At 48.1% G+C, this 21,274-nt stretch overlaps 8 protein-coding genes across 8 annotated transcripts; all 8 read right to left on the minus strand.

Moving 5' to 3' along the window:
* Positions 1-159: 159 nt before the first annotated feature.
* On the minus strand, positions 160-2,814 carry TbgDal_IX8520 (hypothetical protein, conserved; the record flags this gene model as incomplete). The annotated part of the gene is made up of 1 exon (XM_011778740.1): positions 160-2,814. One exon carries the CDS (start codon positions 2,812-2,814, stop codon positions 160-162), a length of 2,655 nt encoding a protein of 884 aa, XP_011777042.1.
* Positions 2,815-3,411: 597 nt separating this feature from the next.
* TbgDal_IX8530 (hypothetical protein, conserved) lies at positions 3,412-4,680 on the minus strand (the record flags this gene model as incomplete). The annotated part of the gene is made up of 1 exon (XM_011778741.1): positions 3,412-4,680. One exon carries the CDS (start codon positions 4,678-4,680, stop codon positions 3,412-3,414), a length of 1,269 nt encoding a protein of 422 aa, XP_011777043.1.
* An 11-nt stretch (positions 4,681-4,691) lies between these two features.
* TbgDal_IX8540 (conserved hypothetical protein, unlikely) lies at positions 4,692-5,195 on the minus strand (the record flags this gene model as incomplete). The annotated part of the gene is made up of 1 exon (XM_011778742.1): positions 4,692-5,195. One exon carries the CDS (start codon positions 5,193-5,195, stop codon positions 4,692-4,694), a length of 504 nt encoding a protein of 167 aa, XP_011777044.1.
* Positions 5,196-5,871: 676 nt separating this feature from the next.
* Positions 5,872-6,183, minus strand: TbgDal_IX8550 (conserved hypothetical protein, unlikely; the record flags this gene model as incomplete). Its single annotated transcript, XM_011778743.1, has 1 exon — positions 5,872-6,183. The coding sequence occupies one exon, from the start codon at positions 6,181-6,183 to the stop codon at positions 5,872-5,874; it is 312 nt and encodes a 103-aa protein (XP_011777045.1).
* A 923-nt stretch (positions 6,184-7,106) lies between these two features.
* On the minus strand, positions 7,107-11,420 carry TbgDal_IX8560 (helicase, putative; the record flags this gene model as incomplete). The annotated part of the gene is made up of 1 exon (XM_011778744.1): positions 7,107-11,420. One exon carries the CDS (start codon positions 11,418-11,420, stop codon positions 7,107-7,109), a length of 4,314 nt encoding a protein of 1,437 aa, XP_011777046.1.
* Positions 11,421-12,705: 1,285 nt separating this feature from the next.
* Positions 12,706-18,710, minus strand: TbgDal_IX8570 (hypothetical protein, conserved; the record flags this gene model as incomplete). Its single annotated transcript, XM_011778745.1, is given in 2 exon segments — positions 12,706-14,367; positions 14,301-18,710. Coding segments are annotated over 2 exon segments (6,072 nt in total).
* Positions 18,711-19,241: 531 nt separating this feature from the next.
* Positions 19,242-20,360, minus strand: TbgDal_IX8580 (hypothetical protein, conserved; the record flags this gene model as incomplete). The annotated part of the gene is made up of 1 exon (XM_011778746.1): positions 19,242-20,360. The coding sequence occupies one exon, from the start codon at positions 20,358-20,360 to the stop codon at positions 19,242-19,244; it is 1,119 nt and encodes a 372-aa protein (XP_011777048.1).
* Positions 20,361-20,666: 306 nt separating this feature from the next.
* TbgDal_IX8590 (ADP-ribosylation factor, putative) lies at positions 20,667-21,215 on the minus strand (the record flags this gene model as incomplete). The annotated part of the gene is made up of 1 exon (XM_011778747.1): positions 20,667-21,215. The coding sequence occupies one exon, from the start codon at positions 21,213-21,215 to the stop codon at positions 20,667-20,669; it is 549 nt and encodes a 182-aa protein (XP_011777049.1).
* Positions 21,216-21,274: the final 59 nt, after the last annotated feature.

Raw genomic sequence — 21,274 nt, forward strand, 5'->3', positions numbered from 1 at the left:
CGCACGCCACAAGAAAACAAAATAAATAGTTACGTATATACATACGTGTGTCTGTGTGTGATAAATGTAATAATTACACCTTACTTTCTGTTGAAAAGGATATGTTGCTATCATTACCGCTCCTGCAGCCGTGCAGAACCGATTCATGCATACGCCCTCCTAATTGGGATGCCGTCTACCCAGTTCCTCGTCTGCAAGTTTCCACCGCTTGAGCACCGCTGTGTCGACAGCCAATAACGCTGAATCAAGAAAAAACAAATGTCCTTCCAGCCCACGAACGAAACGTCTGAAACGCTCTTCATCAAGCACCTTAGAAGAGAAATCATTCAACTTGCTGCGATGATTCAACACATGAGCAGATCCCGCAGCAGCGTTGGAGAAAGAGGCATGCGCCAACAAAAAGGCAATATGTTTTAGCCACAGTTTTCCCCGTCCCTCGGTGGCCGGAGCCTCCGCGCACGCGGCATCTCTCAGATGCTTTCGGAGGGTTTGAAGAGTACACTCCACTGCTTTAGGGAGAAAATGTGCAGCCACACCATCCGCCCCATTGAAATCATTCACACCGTCATCCCTAACGACTACTAAAGCATGTCGTAACTCCTCCATGATTGCGCCCCAAAAACCATTTGTGGCGACCGACTCCCGCTGAGCCATGCGGCGACGACAAAACGATTCACATCCGACCCTTTCGCTTCCTTCAAATAGTTTCAGATAGTCATTGAGGACAGCACCTAAAAGCTCCAATAAGGACTCAGGTGTGCATGTGCAACCCGAGGCACCTTCGAACACAATCAGATCATCATCCTCGCAAACACATGAATCGGCACCGTCGCCGGTGTTGGAGTTAACAACCGCGCCTAAGATCGGAGAGCACGGTGCAAAGGAGACGATAGATGACTTTAGTGTGTCTTTAAGCAGTCCGGATGGCAATGAAACCATAATATTTTCCTCGTTTACTTCTGCGTCTGTCTCGGAGTTCGTTGTAACATCAAACATGCACTTTACCTCCGCCACGTCGGCTAGTTCCACCACTCTTTCAGTAATCTCCTCCACATTCTCCCCAGTGATAAACGGGGTTTCCAGCATCTTTTCCCCATCCCTTGAAAGAAAAAAGGGGCCACGATGTGGTGAAGCACTTCCCGTGACCGTGAGGAACTGTTCTCTCAGCACCTCCAACAAAGATCCAACGCCCTCGGGTATGTGGCTTTCATTAGCTGAACGTGGCGGTGCAGAGGTGTGTTTTCTTCTTTCGGGAAGACCACGGTGTTGTGCCTCCCATTTGTGCAGCAACCATGTCACTCTCCTGTTGGTAGCGGTTTTACCAGCGTGAACCGCGCATGTCGCAGCTACAACGGAAGTGGAAGCTGCGACACCGGTTGAAAGTGGAAGTACGGAAGCCCCGTAACCTTGCAGGAGAGAGAGATTATGAAACATCTCTTCTGTCATTTCGAGTTGACCGAGTAAGCTATCCACTGCTAGATGTTGTTGTGGTACGGTAGAAACGGCAGTATACACGCTCTCTACGAAGCGCACGTCAATATCCTGCTTTATGCCGTTAATCGTTTTCACTCGATGCTCATAGTAATTGTACGCTTCGGAAGACAAAGCGCATGGAATCCGTACGACCTCTCCGCAGCTGTACTCGGAACTATTATCCGGGTGCGAGTGTATAGTAGTTGACAGGGAATTTGTCCCATCACCACCTTTTACGCACTGCGGACACAAAACATGCACCCAAGGGACTATGTTCCTTGAAATTCCCTCCAACTCTTTGAATCGTTTACCCGTGACGTCAATGTTGAGACGAGGCCGACCTTGAGGAACTTTTTCCGGAGGGATCGTAGTGCCCGCTTCTTTCTTTGTTACATCCAAAAGCAACCTGGCTAGCACATCGCTTGTGGGCCCTTCCCCTCTCAAAGCGGGCCAGCGAGGGATCAAGTAAAAATCCTCTGGGACGCACCATTCCATAAAGAACAATGAATGTTTTAGAAAGTCGCTGGATACAAGGTGCACATTGCAGGAACTGGACTTGATGGCAGACTTTCGCCGGCTGCTAATGATCCAGTTGCATCCGTTTGTGTAGTTTTCCGACCTCGTTTCGATGGAAACGGTACAAAGTTGCTTAAGCTGCCGCAACGGAAGATTCAATTTGTGTCGTGGTGGGAAACCGGACATTCGTACCTCCCACCTTCCCACATTCTCTTCTTCCTCCTCCTTGCCTGTATGGTCCGACACAAGCCTCACAAGAGACGGTAGCATACTCCCCAGTGTTGTTCTCGGTGCCGCTTCAGACGGATGCAAAACAACAAGAATAACCTCAGGGATGTTTAAAACAAGTTCAGGTTCCTCGGACGACAGTCCCTTTGTCAATGATATCCATCGCTTCTGTAGTTCGTCCAACAAGGTGGTGGGATCCTTATACACGACGCTAAGATCAATGAGATAGTAACCATAATCGGTGGTCTCACACTTAGTGTAGTTGAACATGGGGCGGTAAAGGCGAGCACAATGGCAAAACCCTCCGCTTTCATCACCTGGAGGAAAAGAACACAGAAGGGTGTGTCGTACCCCCGGCTGGGATATGTCAAACTCTTGTTGAAAAGCCCTCAGAAGCACCTCTTCGGTGGATGAGAGTTCACTCTGTGGCTGCATGAACCCAAGCAGTCGTGTGGCACGTGCATTTAAAACATCTTCCCTGATTTTACCCTTGGCAGCAGCCGCTAGCAAGTCATCCCCCGCCCTCAATGTGGTCAAAGCAACCATACCACAAAGCCGTTGAGCATACAATGGCTTCTGCTGCTTCTCTTCAGTCATGTTCAAAATTTCTGAAGTTCCTCTTACGTCAGTAGCGGGAGACGACACTCGTATGTGGAAGGGAACACTAATGAAAGTTCACAGTGGGGTAGGAAGAGAATAAGAATCCGAGGGGGGAAATATGATGAGAAGCACGGCACAAACTTTGCAAATACCAAGCCTCGCGACGCCAGCCCATTCATATGTGTATGTACAGATATATTTACTCATGTATTTACCTGGCTTCCTCCTCAATTCAAATTTATTGTTACGTTCATGTGTAAAAAAAAAAAAAAAGAGACAGTTACATGGCTGTGTTTTTTTTTTAATAGTTTTCAACGAAGTGGCTGAGTCATGTGTAGGAACAACATCATGTAGAATGTAGTGTACACACTAGCAGCTTCCACACACGTGCGCATATCCATAAACTAACCAGTCAGAGACGATAAACAACATTGAAAAAAAATAAAAGTAAAAAGGGAGCTTTTGGCCAACAACAGCCAACAGGGAAAGAAGAAAGCGTCCGATATTTCGAGAAAACACCAGGTGGTTCCTGTTTACAACTCCACTGATTTGTTCTTCATGCGCCACCACAAGCCTTGTGTGTAGCTGTTGTGTTTAATAGAAGGGTTTGAACCGCGCTAGGCGCCACAACAACCGTTGCTTGAAGGAAGGCTGGAGCGGTCGTCGCATCCAAGTGACAACGGCTCCGTTGCCCATCTGCATTTCGCTGTCCGTTTTGTAAATCATCCAGCGCGAAAGATGCGGTAGATACATTTTCGCCCAATTATCCCGTATGTACGGCGGAACAATGTCGGCATCTCTAGGACGATACTTGAAGCATCCCCACGTGTCCCATGGATTCCCCTCAATGTAACTGTCAGGGGTTCCAAAGTAAATACACTCTCGGACTGAGCCCGTGCGACGAATAATCGCGGTGATGTCCATATTCATAATCATATCCGAGAACAATACAATTGAGGGTTCATACTTCTCCAAAGCCACCTGATCTTTCATTTTGATGATAGGGTGTGGTTTGAACTCCTTTTGCTTGTGCTGTGGAATAACAAGAAGGTATGGGTTCATGTTTGGTTTCTCATGGACATGAATAATTGGGACGGGGATTTTCCCAGTTTTGTTCAGCATGGCACCAAATTTCCCCGTGCGAGAACCCAAAAAAAGAATGGGGGCTTTCCTTGCTTTCGGATCTTCAATTAACCCATGGCGGTACGCGATGTACTCTGCCGTGCTGTCGATTAGTTCTCTGTTAAGCAGCGTCGATTGTGCTGTCACCATCATAAGGTAAGCCAATGTGCTGAAGGGGGAGTAGTAGTTCCAGAAAAGGCAATACCACTCCTCAAATGTGAGTGTTGTCTCCTTATTAGCGTTGCAATTAGAGAGTGGAAGTCGCGAAATATCCTCTAAGCGTACAAACATCCCTTGCTTCCAAAATAGCGGCTTTCTCAATCCTACCGCCCGCAGTGCCGAAGTGTATGAGGGAAGGTATGAAGGATAGAAACAGCGCTCCAACTCCGCATAATCCAAATTATTCGCCTTCATGAAGCTGTTCCCAAGGAACTCCGCATAAAGTACAGCGATGGCTTGCAAGCTACTGTCCTTTCCTTTCTTATCCGCCACCTGCAGCCGCTCCCGGAGGTTGTCGAACCGTTCCGCCTCAAACCGTGGATGAAGAGAACCGGTGAGTTGCACAAATTTTGACTCCGCTGCTTTACTGTGGAAACGATTCACAGGCGGTACCTCAAATGTGTAACCATTGAGCGAAGCCACTCTTTGGTAAATGCTGCGTTCCTCCTCACTAGAGTACTGCACGCCTAACTTCGTGGGAGTGCCAAACTCTCCACCTCCGCTGCCACCATGTTTGGTCATGACTGATACAACTACTGCTTACACTTACACGATACTGTCTCGCTGCTGCTTCTTACCGTGTGTTTCCTCTCTTCCAGCCTTGCAGAACACACTGCTGAACCTGCCACGGAATATATATATGTATGCGAATAACAGAGTCGGTGACACAAACAAATATTGGAAAAACAAATCAAAGGTGGAGAGAGTGAGCGAAGCACGCAAAACACTGAATTGTCACTCAGCGAATAATACGCTCCACACAAACAATGTGTATTCTCTCCCTCCTTCTTTTCCTTGTCTTTTTTCAAAATGCGTAATGGCAATACAACAAATAAAAAGAAATGAATGAAAAAGAAGCGTAAGAAAGCGAAAGACAGGATAAAAGATGTGACAAAGGGAGAAAACACAACATTGTCAGGTAGCATAAAGAGAAGAATTGAGGTGCAACAGAAAGCAACACAAGACCATGTTACAATGGGAGTTGTTTTTTTGTTTTTTGCAGCCGATAGCTTCCCAATTAGTGAAGAAGCGAGCATTACTAACTTTTAGCAAATAAATAAAGGGATCTATCCATATATAGATAGGCATATCGATAGATAATAACATATTTGCTCATTCAATTAATACGACATGCTTAGACTCGGCATCAATAATTGTTACAAGGAAGAATTAGGAGAGGAAGGGTAAGTAGGAAATAAGGTAGAGAAGAGGAGAGAGAGAGAGGGGGGGGGAAACGACACCACCAACACAACGACACACCGAAACCAGGAAAAAAAGGTATGCTGATAATTTGGTATTTACAACATTAAGTGAAGCATGTGATTGGGATCATTCGAGTGGCAGTCAACACCATATCACGTGCCTCACCTCTCAGCAGCCCATGAAATAAAAACTCAGATGGAAAAAGTAGAGACAGGGAAAAGCAAGACAGATAAGGGGCACACAGAGACGCAAATCCATACATAATTTGTACACCTATATTTATTTACTTACCTGTTTACCTCTGACAATGACGACAAGGACGACAACAAGAAATAAAGGGAAGGAAAAAAACAAAAAACAAAAAGAAACCAAAGCGACAGGTGTCGAAGCAAAGTAAGAAGCTGAGATGATCTACCGAGGTCCTTTGATTTACCGGTGCAATGCAACCCTCACTGAATATAATGCCACATGCATCGGCTAACACAAATCACCGGTAATTAAATCTCCTTTTTAGAAAACCTCGAAAACTTGCCACGACGGTGCGCTAAAAAATAAAAACGAAAAAAAAAAGTAATGTGATAAACGGAAGAAGCACAAAAAAAATTGCAGCATAGGGCCCCCCTCATCTGTCTGCATTTTCCAAATGCAGCAACCAATAATAAAAAAAGGTGCGTGGAAGCAGCATCGTTGGCAACAAAACAACATAAAAATAAGATCGAACAGAGAAACGGAAGGATAAACTATCCCTATTTCCTCCAAACATTTCACAATAAATATGTATAAGTGTATATGAGTTCCAAAACTCCGCAACACCAAACTCATGTGGACGTAGCAAAAGAGAAGCAAATACTGGTATATTTGAAACAAAACGAAGGAAAAAGAATGGAGTGAATAACAATGACAGCAATAATCATAACAAAAGTAAAAGTGACTGGAACAACAGTCATTGCTATTATCATGAAACTGTGATCCTTCTCACGCTATTTAAGCCATTAATTACCCGTATTTGTTGCGCCTCCTCTCTCACCTTTTATTCTACCGTTATTACTCAAAAGTGCTTTAACCGCACACTCTCCCATCCATCCAACATTTTCCCCTTGGGTGGTATTATCTCTTCATAATAGGTATAATCATATTAATTTACTTAGCTGTTTCAGCTGCTGATATGGTTGTCCCCTGACTTAGCCCAACTCACCTGGCACTCACCATTTCCGCCCTTTTTTTTTCACCCATTCATTGATTTAGCTGTCTTAAACTATCTTCACTTCCGTACACTCATACCGTCCCTATCCTTTTTTCCTTTCCTGCTACCGTTTTATAAATTGGACAGGCTCGAGGAGTATTGGCGTGGAAAAAAAAAAAGGAGTAGTCGGCACGCACAGAAATATATATATATATATATATATATCTTTTCCCACACTTATTTGAAGAAACCTACGGCGACTGTAGTAATGGCAACACCACTGAAAATAACAACAACAAGAAGGGTGAAAATCTCTATCTTTTCATTTTTAGTTACTGAAAGTTTTCGTTATTTCCTTCTATTAGCATGTTCATGTTCATTTTCGCCTTCCTTCCTTATTTGCTTTCCCCTCGCTCCCCTCGTTTTTTGTGGAGGAGGTCCTTTAATAGAGGATGAGCGTTCTTTTGTTTCATTCCAATAAAAAGAAAAATGTTCCCCACATTCACCCAACACATTTCTCTCTCTATTTGTAGCTCCTTGGGTGCTGCATCACCCCAACTGGTTAAGGGATGGGCTCTGGACGATGATAAGGAGCGCAACCGTTGGAAGAGAACACCAGCGCGGACTGCCTCGTGGGGTTAAAACCCGGTGGTGGCTCACGGGGTTTGCAATGCGGCACTGCAGACCCTTCATTCCCTCCTACTCGAACCTTCGTTGCTGCTTCCTCAATACCTTCAATGATACGTATTACGTTAGATGTGATCATCGCGGGAATGAGATCGGGCCTGGCTTCCATGTTGCATGGAATGCCAAAGTTGCTTCCATTCGCAATCAGGAGATCTGACATTGTTTCAACGTCCGTGATACTGGCCTCGCGCTGCAAGAGCATGTGAAGTATGCACAACCGCGCGCACATTAAGCGTCGCAGCTGAAGCAGCTGCAAAGCCGTTTGGCAATCACAAGTAATGAAAACACGGCTACCGCACTGCCATACCTCAAACGTCACTGGGGCCGCTTCGTCAACGATCTCCTCGAAGAGAATAGTACTGCTAAACACCAGAAGCATTACGTTGTACACCTCTTGAGAGAGTTGGGAGCTAAAAGAACCAACGAGGCGATCGTAAGCTGTGTGGAGAGTATAGGGGACGCACACTGTGTTGCGCGTCCACGGGCATGCTGTAGGCACCGACATATCGCGAGAGCAGTTGATGTTCACGAACACACCGCTCCCGGCAAACCGCTCCTTCTGCGCAGTTTCAGCATCATGCAAAACAAAAATGCCACGCTGCATAAATGCTGCGGAACACAAGATGGAGAGCATCTGGGCATGTGTGTCATATTGTCGACGGAGATCGCCAACATCATCGATGTCCTCAAATGGGATTAAAGCGCCAAGCTGATCCTTTGCCTGCTGTACCAACAGCAGGATATCGACAATACGCATGCGGCTTAGATAGCGTTTCTCGCACCATGTATTCTGTCCTTCTTCAGATAGCCCTTCCTGCTGCATTTGCATGTATTCAAGTACGGCACCAACCGATGACACCACATCATTACGCAACCTGCCCTTGAACTGAAGCATCGTCTCTTGCACACAATTTTTGACTTTAAGTCGTTCTACTCTGTCCGTCACGTCGTATGGGACGTAAAACGGCGAGTTGCACGCAATGCATGATGCTGCCACTATGGAAAGTGTAGTAAGACCAGTAAGAAGGCCATGGAACACAACGGCGCCCGCATTCACGGCGAAAGGAAGGCGACCCACAATCAGACCTCGTAGTGTGACGTGATACCGTAGGTTTGCCGGCGGTTTTGTTGCCAGTTGCCTACTATCTACACCTTCCAGACCACCTTGTTTTGTCTCCGACCGAGATTCATACGCCTCACTTACAAGTTCACTCCACACCTTCTTGATGCTGAGGTGCTCAGGGTTATCGATACGCTCAATCAAAGAGGTGTGGTCCTCCTCGGGAACAATATAACCGCCATCACACAAGGTGTTCAAACTCAACTGCACGCTCACGTTACGAGGTTTCTCTGGACACATAGAGAAGAGAATATAAGGCGCACTGGTTAAATACAGACAGTGAAGCACAATCTCATGTATAACAGCATTGCTTAAACGACAGTCACATGGCGGTAACTGAGGTACTTGTTCTTTCAAGACCATCGTGAAGAAGAAACCTTGCTGGACGCGCCCAGCGCGTCCGCGCCGCTGTTTGAGATTTACAGCGCTCTCCCACATAAGCTCAAGTGGTGGAAATGCAACAGAGTTGGGGTTCGACTCAGTGATGTATGGCCGCTTCACTGTGCCGGAATCGATGACAAAAACAACATCTGGAAGTGTGATGGACACTTCAGCAATATCAGTAGCTACATACACCTTCTTTTTCGTCCCCGATTTCCGCTGTATGGCCTCCTGCACGTACGAGAGTTCAATGTCACGATACCATGGAATGGCATCAAGTTCTTCACCCAAGTTGTCCCGTATCCACAACGTGAGTTGTTCGACAACCGTGCGTCCAGGAACAAACATAAGTATGCTATCCCCAGGTTTAGCAGCGGTGGCTAGGAACTCGAGTAACTTTTTCATATAAAAAATTATAGTATGTAACTGAATTGAGCTCATGATTCCACTACTCTCAATATCGGGTGCAACGCAAGCGACGCCAATTAGTCTGCTGACATCTTCAAGGTAGTAGTCGTGCACGGGGTACATAGCATTGGCCTTGGAATACTCCCCAACCGTTAAACCGTCAAAGAAACCCGCCCATTTAGACGCCTCTGCGGTTGCACTGCAGAGTATAAGCTTTATCCGCCCAGGATTGCGCTTCATAACTAACTTCATCAGCAACAGTGACACCTCCACCTCCACCGATCGCTCGTGGAACTCATCAAATATGACGTGCGTCATCCCAATACAGTCCGGTGTGGTGTGTAACAGATAGAGAAAGAGGGTGTAATTTGTCACGTACATAATCGGAGTTTGCCCCACTTCACCCGCATGTTCCCCGCGAACCCAATACCCCACGCGGCTTCCCACTTTCTCGCCGTAAAAAACGGAAACGCGCTCCGCCAGTTTAATTGCGGGTGTGCGCCGCGGCTGCGTGTTTACAATTTTCGCTCCTGGGTCGTCGTCCAGTATAGCCTTAGGGATAAGTGTGCTTTTCCCGGTACCCGTGTCTGTTACTACGATCGTCACATCGTGAGCGGCAACTAAGTCGAGGACCTGGCTAACATCAAGGGTTCCGACAACACCAGTGGTGCTCGACGCCTGTTTGCGCAAGTGATCTGCAGTTTCATTTTGGTCTTCTTGCAGTGCGTAAAGTCGCTTAAATTTTTCAAGTGCCTCCTTGTCTGGTGGCAAAGACGACGGAGGCATTACGTTAGAGCCAGAAGGTCGGCCGCCCCGCCTGTTGCCTCCACGACGGTCGATCATTCTCCCCGCCCCGACTGCACCACCGTCAATCATGCGGTCCATCATGGCAGCATCCCTATCCATTCCCCTTCTTGGGTCGCGATCCATCATGGCAGCATCCCTATCCATTCCCCTTCTTGGGTCGCGATCCATCATGGCAGCATCCCTATCCATTCCCCTTCTTGAGTCGCGATCCATCATGGCAGCATCCCTATCCATTCCCCTTCTTGAGTCGCGATCCATCATGGCAGCATCCCTATCCATTCCCCTTCTTGGGTCGCGATCCATCATGGCAGCATCCCTATCCATTCCCCTTCTTGAGTCGCGATCCATCATGGCAGCATCCCTATCCATTCCCCTTCTTGAGTCGCGATCCATCATGGCAGCATCCCTATCCATTCCCCTTCTTGAGTCGCGATCCATCATGGCAGCATCCCTATCCATTCCCCTTCTTGGGTCGCGATCCATCATGGCAGCATCCCTATCCTGATATGTGTCCCAGTTCCTTCCTTCCATTCGCTGCGACTCGCCCCAAGCCTCTTGCTGATGCTTTGGGCACCGCGACTGTGGCTCATGGTGACCAGCCCCCTCTGCGTCCCTGTAATTAGGGAGAGGTCGGGGATGAGTTGTGTTGGTTTCCCCCTTAGGCTGAAGTTGGAGTAAGTGTTGCAACACGTCAAACTCGCTGTTGTAACCCCTAGTGATGTGCAACCGTACATCTTTCTCTGGTTGCGGCTGCTGTTGTGTATCATGTTCGCAAGCTATGCTCCGTTGTGCATTCATCAGATGACTAGACGAATCAGCGAATTGTCCGTGACCCTCTGAACTATTTCGATGCTCTTCACCTGAGTATCCAGGCGGTGCGCCGCGGGGTGCTCTCCGGTCGTAGCTCGGGATAGGAAATAAATGCGAGTGAGGAGGCTGTCGCCCCGCATTCATTCCGTGGGGGTGTCCGTGCGACCTGGGGTAAGGCGGTGATCCAAGAGCATCCTCTGAGTGTCGCCGTTGCTGATTCCATTCGTCGCTTGGTCGTGTTTCCTTATCCCACCGGTGAACCTCACGCACGGAATCATCGCACCGTTGTTGCTGAGTTATCCAGCGCTGTTGTGACGATGACCTCCTTATGGCTCCCTCTGAACTTTTAACCATCTGAGGGTAGTCACACGGGCGCGACTTGGTGCTGCGTTGCTCATCACACCAGCCCCTCTTATCACGAGTGTGTTGAGTATCATGGTGCAAGTATGGATCCACGTCGCTCCTGTGGTGCTGAAGCCTCCTGTTGTCTCCCACAGTGGAGGAGTACGCACCACCGCGGATGTCACCGTCGTCGGTATAATTATCTTTTCGGACGGTGAGGGAGACGTGTTGGTTACCTGACATGCCCCTGCCTTGTCGAGAGTACGGGTTACTGAGGGGGAAAGAACCTTGTTGCCGATTCCGGTATTCGTCTTTCCGCATTTCAGCGGGGTCGGAAATGCTTGCCTTGTTGGTGATTTTGGTGTTGCTCCCTTTTAAATGGATAGTAAGGAATGCAGTTACGACGCTAAAGCACAGTAAGCAGCTACACTGCAAACCCTTCCCAAGCAAACCGGAGGCACACTTGTATCAAATGAGCTCTTCTCCCCCACACCTTTGTATTGCACAATTGCTTTCTTCCGTTATTTCCCCCGCGGTTATCACTGCTTGTCTTCCACACCTTGGTTCCCCCTCCTTTAAAAAGAAACAAAGCAACCCTGTCCCTTTATCCACTTTGTTTTGATTCCTTCTGCTCTTTTTCTACGTAACCCCTATTTTTTTTTTAACTCCACTTTTTCCTTCTTGTGTGCTCTCCTTATCAAATAAGGAATAAAACTTTGTCTTATTACTACGTATATGTATAAATTACGTTTTCTGTGCGACGCTTCCGTTTACCCTAAATGAATAAGGTTTTATTTCGTTTTCGGTTACTTTTCATATGTTTGAACGAATCGAAATAACAAAAAGGAAAAGAGGTAAAAAGGACGACAAAGGGGGGGAAGCAATGAGTGCAATTTAGATTACCAGAAGTAAAGTATGGAAAAGAGAAAAAGAAATGAAGGAGTACAGAGTAAGAAACAGACAGTGCTTCCGTATTTGAACTTTCGTCTTTCTCTTTTCATTTTTGCTTACTTTTTGTTTTGTTTTGTTTAGTTGTGCAAGTGTTGGAGTAAGGTGTGGAAAAGTTGGCGCTACGTCACTGTACCGCAGAATAAACTGGTTGCGGGAATGGACGGACGGACATCCAACAGCAACAACTGAAAATTATTGCGATAGGAAAAAGTCAAATAAAAAAAACTGAACTGATACGTGAAATGGAAAGAGGGAAGAGGTATAGCATGCCCAAGCACACCTGTAAGGCGTGAGGTAGCAAAGTGCACTACATTAAGATCACAATAAAGTAGCGGTGTAGTCAGCGAACGCATCAAGGAAAACGCGGCGCGCACAAAAATAGACAACAACAACAACATAGAAGGTAAAAAAGAAAAAAAAAGAAAAACGACATCACAAAGATACATGCACGCACGTACTCACCAACGTGTAGTCACTCGTTGTTAGTCAGTAAAAGCGTAAGTGTAACACCACCCTCACTAGCAAATATAAAACAGTGGGAAGTCAACGCAACGTAAACCGAAAACAGAAGAATGAAAACTCAACATTGCCACATGAGCGAGTGGCAACGCTCCACCAGCAAAATGCAAGCACCTAAGGTACACCAACACATGCCTCATTGCTGCGGATTGGTTTGTTTACCCTTGAAGATCTTGTTCTCTTGTTCGTACATTTCTGGTGCTATGGCATTGCGAGCGCCCCGCAACACTTCGCCGGTTCCCCGTAGCAACCCGTCCAACATGGCAGAGAAAGCGACAGGTAGGCAAATGCTGTTGCCTTGAGGTCCGAGGCAGTGAAGAGCAATATCATACGCTACGCGAAACCCTCGGGTTACTTCTATTAGTCCATTTTGAACCCCCTGCGTGGCGTTCACCGGTTGCGAACCACGTGCCGCAGGATTCACACCACTAGCCGGCACGAGGTATGAAATGGAGTTACTTGTCACGTGCTGCAGCGAATGCGAGAGACTCGCAGCGCTATGCAGTGACTCAGTGGTTACCGTCAAAAGGAAGCTACGTAACGCGCAACATACAGCTGCGAAAAAGCGCTTGTTGCGACGGTGCTCGTTTAGCGGGGCGAATAAAACCCCAGTGCTCGCCGAGGCAACGTTTGACGCCAGCTGTAGCGGTTGAACGGCGCAGCAAAGCAGAAAGAAGCCCCAAAACTTTCCAATTTCCCCACCCAAGCGCTGACAGAATAACCCCCACACTTGTTCAGCGGGGCATGAAGTGATCACCATCCGCGGCAGTTGTACTTGTGCGCGCTCCAGTGAGGGTAGCAAATAGTTACACAGCTCAAAGACATTTCCATGTAGGGCTTCAAAGGCGCTTCTCCCTTCAAATTGCACATAGAGTGTCATGGTGACAGGAGATAGTTCAATTTTTCTGAAAAATAGTGGGTCTCTACGTGCCTTCTTCCAAATTATATTCTCCTCGGTGACATTTTCGGGCACCTCAATGAATCTTGGAAGCAAATTCAGGGCTCGCCTGTGGAGAGCCACGGTAATAGGCTGGAGACGAACGTACAGCTCCTCCTCCGGTTTCCCCTCAATTACCGTTCCCGCATATCCTGACAAAGTGGAAGGGAGAATTGTGGTCCATTTCATTGAAAATAAATCGCTATCACAGTCCCGAAGCGACTGAGGTAAGGAAGCCATTAGAAGTGTTTGCACAGTGCTTCCCTCAATGCGGTCAATGATCTCTCCGTCTTTCACTGTAATATGCAATTGCATGAAGTACGCCTTACCAGGGGCAAAACGATCAAATTGCGCGCGAATACCCCTCAGGTGAGCAATGACGTACTCATCCTGTCGACGACCACCACCGAGGACGTCATCGCGGTGTTCATCGCACCCAAAGTTGCGGTTCAGCTCATTGGAAGGCCCACGCTCTTCCGATGCAAGCTGATTAGCACACGACTCCGGAGCAGTATCTTCATCTACAGCAAAGCGTTGGAGGGTACGTAAGTATTTGTCTGGAACGTCTGCGCGTATAAAGTCTTCGCCGCCGTAGAGATGCACAACGAGATTACAATCTCGCACAAAAATCTCCATTGACGCGGTGGAGAAGGGCGGCAACCTCCATGGTGCGTCATTTGGGCAATTCAAAGGGTCCCCAGATGTGGAGCTCCAACAACCGATGGGCAAACATCCTTCATAAGTAGCGTGAACAGACAAAAAATTCTGAGACTTGCAGTGACTCGTTAGATCTACAGCTTCATCATTACGGGTATTCCAGACTCCCACGATGATTTCGCAAAGGTTACGTCTCCAAGCATATCAAAATCAGAAAAAGACTGTGCGCCCTCGTCAACGCAGGGCGCATCGATCTTCTGGTGAAAAACTTCTGGCACCCCGTGACAAGCTGCGATGACGGAACTATTTAGCAGATGGCGCAAACGTGCACCGTAATCACGTGCCACGACATGCACATCCACCTCAGACATCTCCCTAACCGTTTTCACCTGAGTAATGTGGGCGAAGTACTCCCCACTGCGCTGCACCAACAAGTACGGTGAAGGGAGAAAATCGACATCCAACCCCGTAAAAAAATTTGTAACAGTGGTTTGGAAGTGATATAGCGAGTCTTGGGCAAAGAACATGGCAACGTGAAGGTCGTGCACCGTGATAAAGAGTGGTTTCTCTGATGTCGCATTCAAGGAAACTGTTACTGCCGCTGCGCCTTTCGTTTCTGCGTCACCCCCTTTAGCACAACACTTACTCACGTGATCGGTGGACACATTAGACTGGTAAATGTCCAAAACCCTTACAAACCCAAGGTTTGCGAGGTGCGCCCCTGTACCCCTCTTTCTGTCGCCGAAAAGTGAACTGTATCCCGTCTCATGGTCAATGACCAATAAACTCTTTGGAAAGTTGTCGTGAATAAATAATGATGCCGTGTCTCTACCGAGGTACAATTTTATAACGGTTGTTCCTGTCGGAAGACTTGGCACAATGATATCGATTTTGATGTGGGGAGAAAGGCCAGCGATCACGGAGTACCTTCCGAAAGGTCGATACTCCACTAGTGTGTCAAAAAAACTTACTCTTACTTTTGCACTTGTTGCCATCGAAACACCATCATCGCTCTGTGCATCTATTGCATCCGCGGAGCAGTCCTGCACTCCCGACACCTTTTGAGCCACAGCAGAGCTCAGCACCTCAGTGCTTGGGTCTGACAAATAATTAAAGATGACAAGAAACCAGTTATCCCCCTCCCACGCAGGCTGGTGGCCCATGAAAATGCGGTCCAAAAGCACAACTGCATCATACGTTTCAGTGTGATCCTCGAAATTTAAAAACCGGCAAAGTGAAACTCCTCCCGCTCGCCGACCATACAATACTTCCGAGGTTCCATGAGCGGCTGCCGGAGTTTGGAGGCCGCCCACATCATTGTAATATGTGCCGTAACTTTGGAGAAGCGTCACAGTTCCGCCCCATTCAGGTGAAGAAGCATGCTCAGGAAGCCACTGAAAGTCTACGCTGTCAGACCATACATCACACAAATTTTCTTGAAGGCAAAAACACAAAGTCTCGGCGTGAACAGTCACCTTCTTAACATCATCTGACGTCTCGTGAAAGGAAAACACTTCAACGTTTGAAAACCTCAGTTGATACTGATGATACAGTAGTCGAGCGTCAGTGACCTTCCGCATTTCGTAAGGTATGCAGCGCCACAAGGGTTCTCCTATGGCCACGCCTGCAGATGAAAGGCGCGGTGCCCATAACACCGTCGATACCTCGCCCACCAACAACCTGATACTAATGCTTGTGGCTTCGGAAGCACCGTCCGCGCCCACGCTCCACATGTCATCGCATTGTGAGGATAAATTATCTCTGCACGTATCACCCTTCATCCTTCTTTCCCCTCGGTGCAACTTTTTAAACATAATGCATAGCTTGTCAACAGTCTCCGCCACCTGGTTAAGGAAGAACGCGATCAGAAGAAACTCACATTTGTGGAGGGTACCACTTACGTGATGAACGACTGCCCGAACAGTTATTAAACTTCTTTCTTCAGCTTTGACCTCTTCCTGGTGGTATTCCCTTGTGAAGGGTACATTAGGTGCGGATGCCGTACCAATATTTTTGTACGACGGGTGGTTCGGGTGACGCTGCACAGTAATGCATGGTTCCCCTTCTTCAGTGTCGAACGAACACTGAATCCCGCTTCTTTCGTTGTCCTTGTGGTCGTTCAGCGATAGTAGCACCTTGCTGAGTGAAATCTTCATGCCACCAGCGCTGTCCACAGAGAGTTTAACATTCTCCAGGTAACAACTTAGCGTAACTGGAAGATACGGCCCCTCAACATCGCCGAAACCCGCGCACAAGGCACTGGTGAAGAGATGCATTTCCTCTCCTTCTTCTCGCAGCCGACCCCACAGGCGACGAGTAAGAGGGCCACAGTAGTCAGGATCTGGTGCCTTTGATGTCATGAACAAAACCTCCACCATTGCGTTCTCTAGCTCCAACTCAAACGATCGAAGAACCAAATACGGCGCCACCACGCTTTTCTTAGGGATTGCGGAAGATGCTGTCTCAGAGGACGGAAGCGCCGGCGGAAACTCCACAAGTGGGTCCTCGCACGCACTGCCTTTCGACCGGTCCACGTTGTCGCCTACATTCTCCTGCGTTGGAACAACCGAGTGGATCGACCCTGAGGAAGGGAACACAGACGGTAACGCAGCGTCTTGCGATCTTTGATCCGCCACGGTGCTAGAAGAGGGGCCACTCACTATGCACTGGAGTCTCTTCCAATAACTGCCTAACCTCTCTAGAGTATTCAGATTCACATTTACGATCAGATCTATCCCCGACAAAATAATAGCAACGCTCTCAAATACAGTTGCCGCTGCATCAATCCCCTCGTTAGGAAATTCACCGATATACCGAGTTGCCTCCGCAGGGGTTAGGGGGTGGGTTGTACCGATGATAATCCCCACACTGAACCGCCGCTTTGATTTCGATACGGTATTCACTCTCGTGGTAAGCACAACTCGGCCATACTTGGTGTTGCCCACACCGTTCCAATCAGTCAGCTCAGTGCGGGCATCCTCACTGGTATCATCTTCGCACGGGAGCCGTTCATATGCCTCAATGGCAACTATCCCCACCGAGCAACGGCGAGCAAGGTCACTTCCAAACACACCGTGCAATGCATCCTCTGAAGAAAGAGAGTTGGTGATCGTCGGATATACCAACAACCTAATACCGCTTACGTACACTTCGTAGAACCCTGTACGGAACAGAAAACGGTGTAAAATGACCCTGTGTTCCCGGGATAGAAGCAACTCATCAACACTATTATCCTCAAAGTGTTCTACAAGGGCTTTCCATGCGCGCTTGACCCCCTCACGATCTTCGCAACGTAGAAATGTGGATGAAATGAGTTCACATGTAATCTTCAGCGACGTAGCGGATCGCCGTGTCGCGCAGACATCACCTTTGGCCGCTAAACTTGCTGGCTCTTCAGAAGGTTTTGGCGCACCCGCAATCGCACGAGCGATGTGAACCAGGTGTCCCAGCTGCGTTGGTGAAAGCACGAAGAGGAATACCTTTGTTGTTATTTGTGCCCTGCTGAATCCCTTCGGCACTCCAACCGCCATGTCAGCCTCACTGAGGTGGAATTCAACACTGTGTATGAACTCCTTTGGATGCCCGCTGCACAAAAATATATCGCCCGTATCAACAACTTCACCCCTTTCCACATCGGCATCAACCATCGTTTGGCGCCTACCATACGGATAGACAGCGGCGCGAAGACCAGAAAATCGAACAATTTTCTTCATTGTGCCTCCATTCGGATCCGAACCCGCGTCGTCAATCTCGAACCCTCCTTCAAATGACACCAGTAACTCTACAGTGCCATATGGAGGCTCTCGCCCGACGACTATTTCCTGTCCGCGAGGTGGTACCCGCAGGATGACACTAACATTGCTCATGCGGCCACTCACACTGTAAGCCAACTTCTTTATGCTGCATACGAGGGCCCTTACACAGTCGTCAAGCGTGTGTTGTGAGGACAATTGCCCAACAGAATGAGACCCCCACTCCTCCACAACGTAATTGGGGCCTCTCCCGTCTGCACCCCGCGAGAGAATTCCGTCATTGTCAAGGGATGAGTACGCATCCTCCACCGTTTCTCGAGACAGCGGGATTTCCTCCGTCACACCCTTGCTGTCGGCGCCCCCCTCACCAAAAGTAGGAGGATGATCACAGTAACGGGAGGACGTAGTGCACTCCATTGCACGAGGATTGACGTCGAAAACGAGCTGAACACCGTCCACTTCGAACCGCCGCCTCCCGGTTGTGCCCACACTAAACGTAGCCTCCACAGTGTGCACATGCCCAGACGCTAAGCTCAATAACCCACGCCGCGTAGAACCTGGCGCAACGGTATCTCCACCGCATTCTACACCCGCAGTACCTAGAACCGTCTCATTGATGTAAGTTTCGTTGAGCTGCAGGTTCGAGAGCTTAACAACAACTCCCCAACCACCCATTGTAAGGCCTACGCGTTCCAACTGATCTTCATTAATATCCTTCACGATGTTCTTAAGCGTTTTCTTCACAGCAGCCAACAACAACTGATCCTTCAACCACCTGAGCACAAATGGGGACATCAGTGACGCGAAGCAAATGTACAGAACAAAAGGAAAAGAATCGCCTCGCTTTCCCCAGACCCACAGATGAAAACTTCAACTATACTACCTTTGTTCTTCAGTCGACCCCCCACCCCTGACCTTTCGAAAAGTAAGGAGAGAAAAGAGTCTATAACAACACACTTTCATTCTCTGCCCCACGAACTTCCTGACCCAGCCGAACTACGTCCCACACAACCTTGCGCGCTCACTAAACGAACAACAGGAAGCGATGTATTACCCTCCAGTAGGGTGTGTGTTAGTCCCCTTCCCACACTAACTGAGGAGGACAAGCTCCGATATCCAAACAAATGAAGACGGATTCTTTTTTTATAAATAAATTAAAAAACCTCCTGCGCACACACTTCATCTGCATGGAAGGGGTATTCACAGCCACATCATCGCCCCACGGACATAAACATCGCTGAGGCGCTGGTATGCACAGGAAAGTGTTCCCGTTTCCATTCAGAGACGTTCGTGGGGAGGACAGTCGGAAACCCAAATGTTCTTTTGTTACTTCAGGTGTGGTAAGCGCTCAACGGCACTGGGATGAGGAGGCAACTGCGATTGCGCATTAATCGAACGGGTGCTGCACGTAACAACAAAGTGACTCACACGGACTCGTAAAGCCGACTTGCCAGCAGCAGTGTCCCCTCCCGAGATTAAAAGCGCACGCAAACAACCCTCCAATGCTTCGAGTGGATCGACAATGCAACGACGGCGGACGACATTTAACGCATCGTCACCACTACCACCCTCGCATATCAGTGTTTCCTCCATATCACTACATTGAGGAGCCCTTGAGTTTCCCCTAGATCCTGTGGAGAGTAACTGGTATTCTGGGAGACATCTGTACGCCGCCGCCACCTGAGCGGGTGTTGCACTGTACTCAGAACAAAACCACCGTCTCCGTACGGAGGGGAAGGGAAAATACATGTCCGCGTGACCAACGTCTAAGCTACTGCTCACATCCATTACCCGTTGCAAAGCCTCCCGCATGTTATCTGCCTCCCCTCGTTCAATTGCGGCACGCGCAGAGTCCACAAGATCCTTCAGAAAATCGTCAGCATCGTTTCGTGCCGCCTCTGGTGCCACAACTCGGATCACGGGAGAATACCCCATTACGGCCACTACACCATGTGGTCGGAGGCACCGATGCGCCAGGGACAAATGCCACGGCGCATCGTGAAGCATTTCTTCCCCAAACACATTCCCCGCAAAAATCACTGCATCAAGAGATGATGGTGCCACAGTCTCTAAAGGGGAAACAAAATGAGGGAGTCGACCACCTTTGACCTGCAGGGCCTCACCACTACCTTCAGCTCTGCAGCATGGACTGCTTGCTGCAACGCCAATGCGTCTCCGCAATGCGGCCACACGGCAACCCGGGAAGTGCTCACCTGAACGACGGGTTATTGCCCCAAGCCGCTCGTCATCCATGAACGAAGGACATATTACCAAAGAATTTCGATAAAAAGGCACCGAGTCCGTCAAGATTGCCAACCAGCATTCAGCAGGTTCAGGGAAAAAACCCTTGCACCCACGGTGATAACCGTGCAGTGCGGGGCTGAATGCAGACACAAAACCGCGACGTAATTCCCCCACTTTGCTCCCGTAAGGTATAGACCGCATCACATTCTTCCCTCTAGTGTAAAAAAATTAAAAAAACAAATCTCACAAAAAAAAATCAGAGCAATAAGATTTCCACCAAAAGAAATACAAACAACTTACATCAAGAAAACAACCTAAATAAATTAACAACCCAGCAGAACAAAAGAAGCTCCGTATACTCCTCAATAAACGCATTTGTGCCCCACGATCAGCAACAAATGAAATTACGAAAAAGGGAAAAAGAGAGCAAAAAAGATATAAAGGGACCCATAGCAAGAGGTATTAACAATAACCTACTTCAAGAACTAAATCATCTATCACACACCGCTACTTCATACTCTTCTTAATGTTCACTGACAGCCAATCGAGACCTTCATACAGGCCCTGAGCCGTCGTAGCACAGCAACCTTGGATATACCAGTTGCGCTGGCGCACAGACTGCAGCCCAAGTTTCTCCGTGACTTCCGTTGTGCTCATCGCATTCGGTAAGTCCTGCTTGTTGGCGAAAACAAGGAGCACGGCATTCCTCAATTCATCCTCAGAAAGCATCTTTTCCAACTCCTGGCGGGCTTTGCCCACACGTTCCTTGTCGTTTGAATCCACAACAAAGATAATCCCGTTGGTATTTTGGTAGTAGTGGCGCCATAGCGGACGAAGAACATCTTGACCACCAACATCCCACATGGTGAATTTCAGGTTCTTGTATTCCACAGTCTCAACATTAAAACCAATGGTAGGAATCGTCGTCACAATTTCGCCAAGTTTCAATTTGTACAGGATCGTCGTCTTTCCAGCAGCATCAAGGCCGACCATAAGAATACGCACCTCCTGCTTTCCCACAAGGGATTTGAAAGCGGAAGCCAACCATTGACCCATCACAGCAAACTTTATTAACCTTATTTACTTTTGGTTACGGTCCTTCCACACACACACAC

Source organism: Trypanosoma brucei, chromosome 9, assembly GCF_000210295.1.
Source record: "Trypanosoma brucei gambiense DAL972 chromosome 9, complete sequence".
NCBI classification, from domain to species: Eukaryota; Euglenozoa; class Kinetoplastea; order Trypanosomatida; family Trypanosomatidae; genus Trypanosoma; species Trypanosoma brucei.